This window comes from Cornus florida, unplaced genomic scaffold (genome assembly GCF_030987335.1).
Source record: "Cornus florida cultivar Cherokee Brave unplaced genomic scaffold, ASM3098733v1 CherokeeBrave_3.0.0_Hap2_Chr08, whole genome shotgun sequence".
NCBI classification, from domain to species: domain Eukaryota; kingdom Viridiplantae; phylum Streptophyta; class Magnoliopsida; order Cornales; family Cornaceae; genus Cornus; species Cornus florida.
This window is the reverse complement of record NW_026775578.1, coordinates 32924393-32934342: the sequence shown is the minus strand read 5'-3', so window position 1 is coordinate 32934342 and position 9950 is coordinate 32924393. Positions and strand designations below refer to the sequence as shown.

The window sequence follows — 9950 nt, the reverse complement described above, 5'->3', positions numbered from 1 at the left end:
GTGTGTTTGTACTGGTACATGGATATATAATTGATTCATATATATATATATATATATATATATATATATATATATATATATATATATATGCAAGGTTCTGTTTTAAATTACTATAATATATTTTGTACCCGGAACGAGAACCTTTGTTTTAACATGAGTTTGTTATGCTCCTGATCCCAATTCGTTTCCTTTACAAATTGGGCACGCCAAACTAGATACATAGATATATATGTATAATTCTAATGTTCATTCTCTGGTTTGAGTGCGAGATTCACAATCTGTTTTGACAATTCAATGATGATTCAATGTCATAACAGGAACAAATGCTTTATATATATATATATATATATATATATATATATATATATATATATATAATTTGTTTCTTTATTAAGTCATGCACACTGAACCCTAAATAAAATTAATAAATTTGATTGTAATAATCATACTGTGTACAGTATAGAGAGATAATATTTAATTATTTCTTTAAATTATTTTATATATGTGAGGTAGTAATTTCATATATTATTTATTAAATTGTTCACTGACTTATAAAGTGACCGTTTCAAAATTAATAGTCAAAGTGAGTGATGCCTGCTAAAAAGTGACACGCTTATAGAGGTTATTATTATTTTGAAATTTTAAAGCATTGGTTTTATTGAGGTCTCATAGTACACTTACTTACATGAGGGTATTTGTTCAGCCAAAATGTGATCAATGTCTTAATGTAGGATAAGTGAGTAGAATATTTGAGAGTGCTTGGATTATAACTAAATAACCCTCCTACCAAAAGGTAGTGGAAGTGTTTTGCAACAATTCAAGTATAATCAAATAGGTCTATGTGTGATTTGATCGCAAGTTTGGGATAAAATAAAATCTAAAAATTCTGCCAAAAGGTGTTTTTTAGATGACATTTTATATGTTCCCGCAGGGTGGACAGTTTTGCATATAGTAAGACATCCTGATAAATTCGACTTAAAACCCAAGCACGAATTAAAGTTATAATCCCTAAAGCTGTAACATATTATTTTATATGTTCATTTTTATGTTATTTGATATAACATGTATTACAGTTATGGACGCTTCCGCTATTCAAAGACAGCTCACAGGGATTGAACCATTGAATGGTTCGAACTATACTACTTGGAGGATAAGTGTTGATATTATGTTAGGTTTCTTGGACTATGAGTTCGTACTTTATGAGGAGAAACCTGCTTCAATCACTGAAGAGTCTTCTGAAGCAGTAAAGTTATTGCATGTTAAGTGGACTAAGGCTAATACCATGGCCATCAGGTTGATCCGTACTTCTATTGGTGAGACTATTCGTGGTGGTATTCCTGTATTTGATACTGCCAAGGCGCTTCTTGATTTACTTAAGAAGCAGTTCATGGGTACCAAGAAGCAACTTCAATATTATTATTTGACACAACTTATGTCAACCAGTTATGATGGCAGTGGTTCAGTGAGGGAGCATATCTATAAGATATGCAAGCTGGTTAATGGTCTCAGGGAGCAGGGAATCACATTTGATGATGAATTATTGGTCTACATGGTGATCTACTCTCTGCCTAGATCTTTCGATGCTTTCAGGGTAAATTATAATTCACAAGAGACAAAATGGGACATTAATCAGCTATTGGCACTTTGTGTGACCGAGGAAGAGTGGCTCAAGGGTGCTAAATTTGAGTCAGCTCATCTTGCCATCAACAGTAAAAGCAGGAATAACTTCAAGTGAAAAGGCAGCAAGAAAGGGAATCAGGCAATTAAGAAAAATGGAAAGCAGGACAACAAAGGAAAAGGCATTGAGCATGCAAATGCGAATAATGAATGTTGGTTCTGTAAGAAGAAATGACATCAAAGGAAAGACTACTACAGCTACAAAAATTGGTTAAAGAAAAACAAAGCAGGTACGGGAGTTGTTATGGTAATATTTGAATCCAACTTAGTAAATGTGCCTAATCATACATGGTGGATTGATACGGGTGCATATGTTCATATCTCTTGTTCATCACAGGGACTTCAAAGCCAGAGAAAACCCAGGGCTGAGGAGAAATTGGTGTTGGGTAATGCTGATGTGGTTCATGTTGCAGCTGTTGGGACGATTTCGCTAGTGTTACACATTGGTTTTTCCTTAGAACTTCAGGATGTTTTTTATGTTCCTACTATTAGGCGTAATTTACTTTCAGTTTCAAGACTTAATGCTTTGGGTTTTCGGTTTTCTTTTGGTGATGGATCAGTTACTATTCATTATGGTAATAATATAGTTGGACATGGTTGTTTAGTTGATGGTTTATATCAGTTATTGTTGGATGATTCTCATATACCTGCTTCTTGTTTTTTCTGTGGATTCGATACCTTCCGGATCAAAACGTGCTTTTATTAGAGAGGATTCATCTATGTTGTGGCATAGGAGATTGGGGCATGTATCTCGAAAGAGACTTGAACGCTTGGTCAAGGATGAGATTATAAGACCACTAAATTTTTCAGATTTTGATTTATGTGTTGACTGTGTCAAGGGGAAAATGCAAAAGAAACGTAATTTTGAGACTAGTCGGTCATCTAGTCTTTTAGGCCTTATTCACACAGATATTTGTGGTCCGTTTCTTACCGCTTCTCGAGGAGGACAAAGGTACTTTATTACCTTTATTGATGATTTCTCAAGATATGTTTATTTGTATCTAATACACTAAAAGTCCAATGCACTTAACATGTTTAAGATCTATCAAACTGAAGTTGAAAAACAGTTAGGCCAAAAGATTAAAATTGTAAGATCGGACCGAGGTGGTGAGTATTATGGGAGAATGGTCCTTTTGTCTCGTACTTCAAGGAGCAAGGTATAGTGCCACAATATACCACACCTGGTTGTCCTGAACAAAATGGAGTTGCAGAGAGGAGAAACCGCACCTATCAAGATGTTCACAGTATGATGAGCCATTCTTCTCTACCTGAGAATTTTTGGGGAGAACCTCTTAAAACGGCAGTTTATATTCTTAATAGGGTGCCATGTAAAGCAGCTCCTGAAACACCTTACAAGCTTTGGACAGGTCGTAGACTTAGTCTTCGACATTTGCATGTGTGGGGATGTCTTGCAGAGGCAAAGTTGTATAATCCTGATATTAAGAAGCTTGATCCTCGCACTGTTACTTGTCATTTCATTGGGTATCCTGAGAGATCATTTGGTTACAGATTTTATTGTCCCTCTAAACCTATGGAGATTGTTGAGACCAGTCATGCAAAATTTATTGAGAATGACGAATCCAGTGGGAGTTTGGATCATCGTACTTTCTCTTTTACAGAAGGGAAATCTTCTGTGCCTATTCCATTTACTACAGATTTAATTCCAACTTCAGTGATTCCATTCAAAGCTCCTAATCCCACCCCTTCAGTTATTCCTCATATGCAGCCTCTTACTTCACCTTTTAATCCATTTTATGAGCCTGATCAACTTAGAAGATCTTTTAGAACTCGGAGATCCGCTATACCTGATGACTTTGAGGTGTATGTTAGTGAGGTTGACATTGGCGAGCATGAGGATCCAACTTCATTTAATGAAGCCATGGAGAGTCATAAATCTTCTAGTTGGATAGATGCTATGAAAGATGAAATGCACTCTATGGATGTTAATGGGGTGTGGGAGCTTGCTGATTTACCTACAGATCGCAATGCGGTGAAGTGCAAATGGGTCTTTAAGACCAAGAGGGATTCACTTGGAAATGTTAATAGATATAAAGCTAGATTGGTGGCTAAAGGTTTCAAGCAGAAGGCAGGTGTTAATTTCTCTGAGACTTTCTCTCCAATTTTATCAAAGAATTCTTTAAGAGTCATTCTTACTATTGTTGCACATTATTATCTTGAGTTGCATCAGATGGATGTGAAGACAACATTCCTTAATGGAGACCTTGAGGAAGAGATATACATATCTTAACCTGAAGGTTTTGTGGTTAAGGGACATGAACATCAAGTGTGTAAGTTAAAGAAATCAATTTATGGGCTTAAACAAGCTTCACGACAATGGTACTTGAAATTTGATGAAGAGATTACTAGCTATGGGTTTAAGGAGAATGTTGGAGACAAATGCATATATCTCAAGGTCAGTGGGAGTCGTTTCATTATTCTTGTTTTTATATGTTGATGATATCTTACTAGCTAGCAATGACATTCATGCAATACATAATACGAAGAATTTTTTATCAAGTCATTTTGATATGAAGGATATGGGCAATGCTGAGTTTGTCTTGGGAATTAGGATCCATAAAGATCGCACGACAGGCACACTTGGATTATCTCAAAAGGCATATATTAATAAAATTTTAAAAACTTTTGGGATGAAAAATTATGCTCCTGGTGATGTTCCAGTTGTAAAAGGGGATATTTTTTCAGAGGAACAATGTCTTAAGAATGAGATTGAGAGAAGTAAAATTGATATCACCGCATATGCGTCTGCAGTTGGAAGTCTGATGTACGCTATGACGTGCATTAGACCAGATATTAGTTATGTGGTTGGGATGCTTGGAAGATTTTAGCAAAATCCAGGTATTGCTCATTAGAGGGCGGTGAAGAAAGTTTTGAGGTATCTTCAGAGAACAAAAGAGTTTGTCTTGATGTACAGGAAATTAAATTGTTTGGAGATAGCTGGTTATTCTGATTCGGACTATGCAAGTTGTTCGAGTAATAGAAAATCCACTTCTGAATATATTTTTATGTTGGCTCAGGGAGCTGTATTATGGAAAAGTTCTAAAAAATCTATTATCGCAGATTCAACTATGTATGCAGAGTTGATCAGTTGTTATGAAGCGACCAAACGTGTTATGTGGTTGAAACAGTTTATTGCGGATTTAAAGGTTGTAGACTCCATACACAAGCCTTTGATAATTTTTTGTGATAATGAAGCTGTCACAAAATATGTGAAAAATGAAAAATTAACCAAGCGTAATATGCACATAGATGTGAAGTACCTTTACGTGTGCGAGAAGGTTATTGAGGTTCCCCATATAGATACAGCAAAGATGATTGCAGATCCTCTCACTAAAGGTCTTCAGCCAAAAATATTTAAAGAGCAATTCGGATGGGTATTCAAGAGTCATTGTGTTATGATGTTCAATTTCTCTATTACATCATGTTACATTGTAGTTGTTTTTCTTTCAGTTTATTTACACCTTATGGTGACAGTTGTTTGCATAAAAATAAAGTTATGATGCATCATCATCATCATTATTATTACATTGTTGTATATAATATGTGCATGTATTATTCTTGTTGCCTGAGAGTGGTATTGCACTCATGAAGTTGTTTGGGCTACATGTGAAATTGGCACCACATTGGTAAATCCAAACATAACTACTAAAGTTTGCCTGTGGGAGTGTTAACGCTCTATGAGGATAGCTTGGGCTAGATATGAGATTGGCTCCATATCGGTAAACCCTCACACTGAACAGAAGGTTGGCGATTTGCTGTAATATGTTCATGTGACATACCGCGATGGTATGAAGTAGGACGAATAGTGAGGTGTGCGTTTAGACCACATGCAATTTGCATATCTCATGAAATACAGTAAAACCACTATATTTGCTTGAATCCTAGATGGAATCGGTTTTGAGACCATGGAACTGCTTAGACTAGTATATTACTTGTCTACGCATTCATGATCCACTATTGAGGAAATTTATAGAGGAGAGTGTTTTAAAGTTTTAATCTATCAATTTCGATAATTGTGTTTTCTAAATAAAAATGAGTGGCCACTCGACTTTTATAAAGTGTGTTGCAATTCATAGTGTCATTTTATAAAACTTAGAGTGTATGGACCAAGTGGGAGATTGTTGGAATTTATATATATATATATATATATATATATATATATAATAAAAATTATTTTATGGTCCTATACACTATGTTTTTTAAAGTAGGATTACATTGTGATTATTGATACTTGATGGATTGGGTTTGTACATTTCAATTTGGTGGTCTAATTGGGAGTATGATTTTATACTGTTGGATTGTGGTTTTCCAACTTATTTGGTGTGATTTATTTCTAACCATTGATATCTAAGTTTCCATGATAGGAATGAAAACTTAGGTATGCTTGTTTCTAGATAAGCCGTCCCCCCCTGTTGTTATTATATATAGGGGTTTTAAAATCCTTATTCAGTCCTATCGTATCAACAACTTTCAGAAGGGGTAAAGTGCTCTATTTTAGATCTCTCAAGAGGGCGATAAAGAATTCTCAAAGGTATCTACAGTTAATTTTTCCTAATCAGGTATGATATCAAAATCACTCTTTAATTAATGAATAATTTTAATTTCTACTTGTAATTTGTTTTAAATCATGTAGTTCAAAAATTAACAAACTTTCATCTGCTTGGACAACTTGACCTTTCCCCAAATCTCAAAGGGTCTCTACACTTCACCCTATATTATATATTGATTTATAACAGTCCAAAACTGATTAACTTTCATGCCTCAAAATCGACAAAGCTTGTTTGTTACCCAATTGGTTTGGTGCATGTACATAATAAATTCAAGGATTATATCTTCGAGCATCAGCACCTAGTCATCGTTCCCTCAACCATCTTGACAATTGAAAAAAAATACTCATTTAATATCTCTCTCTATATATATATAATATACGACATATAATTTTATTGACATACTATTCATTACCTTGACACGGGAAACTACTACACCAATTAATGGCAATTGACAAATCTTAAATGGATCACTTCAATTTAAATAAAGCTTCAAATCTTCAGTGGATCACTCTAATCCAAGCTTCTTGGGTGATTCGGCTTGAGCCGAACAAATATATGACACAATGTGAGATGTTTTGTGAGACAAAAAGAAAAATGCATGCTTATTGATAATTTGATGATTTTGAAATGAATGTCCGAAGAAAGAAAAATAAATAAAAATGAAACTCCGAGTGCAATTAAGAAACTACACTAAAATTTGAAGGGAGGACAATTATGTATCATCGGAATTTGAAAATTATCTCTAACATATTTTACATGTCTTTGTAACTTTGTTCTCTCTGCTTCAAATGTATTAATTTTTTGATAGTAACCAATAAAATATAATGGAACGTTTAATATGTATCTACTTGTTAATATATATATATAGAGTAATGATCTCTTGCTCCCCATGGAGTAAGAAAATTTATCCGCACTTTCTATTGAGACCATTAGATCTAATCTAACGTTCACTATAAAAACCCACCTATATTCTTTCCTTTTAATACAAAACCAGTATCACTATTTCTAGTTTCCAAATTTAACATTTACCAAACCACTAATTACAATAATAAAAGGTAATTATTCAAAAATATATATATATAAAACTCTTCACCTCTGAAAATAACGTCTCTTTCAAACAAAGACCTACAAGAGTACTTTTTCTTTCTCCATACAAATTGAATTTAGTACTTTCTCTTTCTCCATACAAATTGAATTTGCAAGTTCTCTACCGCCTTTGTCTCCTTATAATCATAAGTAAATAAAAATGAATCATAATTAAAATTTAATGGATTAAAATATCTTTTTTTATTATTTTTTTTTCTTGTCTCTTGTAATTTTTTGTTTGAGAGAGACGTGATTTCCATAGAAGAAGAGGTTTCAATTTTTTTTGGGAGTAATTGCCTTTTATTATTGTAATTAGTGGTATGTAAATATTAAATTTAGAAATTATAAATAGTAACAATGGTTTTATATTAAAAGGAAATGATGTAAGGAGGTTTCTATAATAATCGTTAGATTAGATCAAATGATCACTATAAAAAGTGCGGATGAATTTTCTTGCTCCATAGGGAGCAAGAGATCATTACTCTATATATATATATAGAGAGTGGCGATCTCTTACAATCGTGAAGTAAGAAATTTTATCCATGCCACATAATCTAATGGTCCTATTACAAATCCAATTTTTTGCTTTCCTAATGGTCCTATCACAAATCCATTTTTTTGCTTTCCTAATCTAACAAAATCACTATTTTACCTATTTTAAAATTTCCTAAATCAATTTTCTCTCTCTTTAAAGTTTCCTAAACTAATATTTTGAAATAACTATAGTCCATCAAAACAATATTCAAAGGAAGATGGTTTTTTCTTTGTTTCTTGAGCTTCATGTTTGTATTAATAAAAAAATATTAATCAATATTAACCATTATTTTTAATTAGTATTAATCAATATTACCTTTTTTTTTTTTTCCTTTGTTTCTTGAGGTTGCCTCATTACACCCTCACTTGGGACTCACTATATCATTTCAGTGTTAAAGATTGTTTCAAATGACGGTTCATTGGAGGCGATTCCAATATCATTTTATTGATACGTAATTTTGACACGACAAAAATTAGTGAAGAAATTTAATTTGCTTTATGTTGAAAATTTGTTATTAAACCCAAAAGCTATTAATGCGAAAGCACATCTTACGTTAATAAATCTAATTTAATCTATCTAGCGGGCAAGCCATTTACAATTTATGAAGCTTTCACAAGGCTATCTCATTAACCAGTACTTCCTTTAATCTTGCACAAAACTTGTAATAATATTTTTTTAGAATTGTAATATTTGTACCGATTTGTTGTAGTGAATTATCTAATGGAATGTTTCTAATTGGTTATTTATGCACACTACAAGTCCGTGGAGGGTCTCACTCCCTTATTTGTTCCATTGAAAACCAATTAAAAGAAACAGGTTAGGTAATTTATTATAACAAATCGATGTAAGTATTATTTTTCATTTTTTTAACATGTATGCATGCCCTCGCTTACCTTAAGTATTTTGGCTCATGCTAGATACATATAGACTTGCATTAAAATTTCTTACCTAGATTGTAAGCAATCCTACTAATCATCAATCCGTGTTGGGTTGACAACTCAAGTAAAATTGAGATAAAATTCACAGACATTGAAAAAATGAAAAAGATGATCTCAAAGTTTGCATTAGATTGGATAACAATTAGGGGCCAATTAGGGTCTCTCTAACCAAAGGAGACCACTTTAACTACAATGGTCTACATGGGGCTTTATTCACTCAGGATTAGGGTTAGGGTTAGACTTACTCACCAACCAGTTAACTGGATCACAAAATTCCATGTAAGACTCAAAATACAAAATTATTCACTCCACAACTTTTATTTTTCTTTTTGTACAAACTATCCATTAGAAATTACAACATTGTGGACTTGACACTATAAACTAGCCGATATAAATTGGTTGTTATTACAACGTTTCAGACTTGACACTAGCCAATATGAAGTGGCTTTTAGAGCTAGTTGTTAGAGAGAGGAAGTTAAATGGTAGATGAATGCAATTTCATGCTTCTCTCCAATCTACATTACGAGTTATTACTATTTTTTATTAAAATCTATATCTTCTTTTGCTTGCTTATGAAATAATTTATCCTTAATAATCGAAGTGTGTAGGAACACATATAATAAGTTTTTTATTTACAATAATATTACTGATTTTTTTTTTTTCCTTTCTAGTATTAACCAATTGAAACCAAGTTTAGTCGTGACTGTGTTATGACAAGCATGCATCACGGTGATTTGTGGATCATATGCTTGTGGGCTTGGTGTTTATGTGTCACCGATTTATATATTCTTCATATTTTAAAAAGTAACGCTACACACCTCACCCACCATTTGTGAGTGGGGGTGGGAAGCAGGGACTCCAACTCATAGTCGGTGAGTGTTGGGATTGGGGTTTTTATCTTTTTCGTTTTCAAAGGATGTAATCGTTTAGCGGTCAAAAGGCTTAAATGATATTATTAACGTTGGACTTTAAATGACAAGAATGTTCTAGCGATTTTTATTATTTAAGCCTTCATCTTTATTGTGTTTATATTACAGCTAATACCTAAGTGTTATGTGCTTTTATTTCACTTGTCGTCGTTCGACTACCCACGCCTATATAAGAAAGGTTAGCGTAGTAGACCATATTCACAATATATCAACATAT

At 33.2% G+C, this 9950-nt stretch overlaps 1 protein-coding gene across 1 annotated transcript; it reads left to right on the top strand.

Annotated features, from left to right (window-relative positions):
- Window positions 1–1075: 1075 nt before the first annotated feature.
- LOC132270014 (uncharacterized) lies at window positions 1076–1735 on the top strand. The gene has a single exon (XM_059771238.1). The coding sequence runs from the start codon at window positions 1076–1078 to the stop codon at window positions 1733–1735; it is 660 nt and encodes a 219-aa protein (XP_059627221.1).
- Window positions 1736–9950: the final 8215 nt, after the last annotated feature.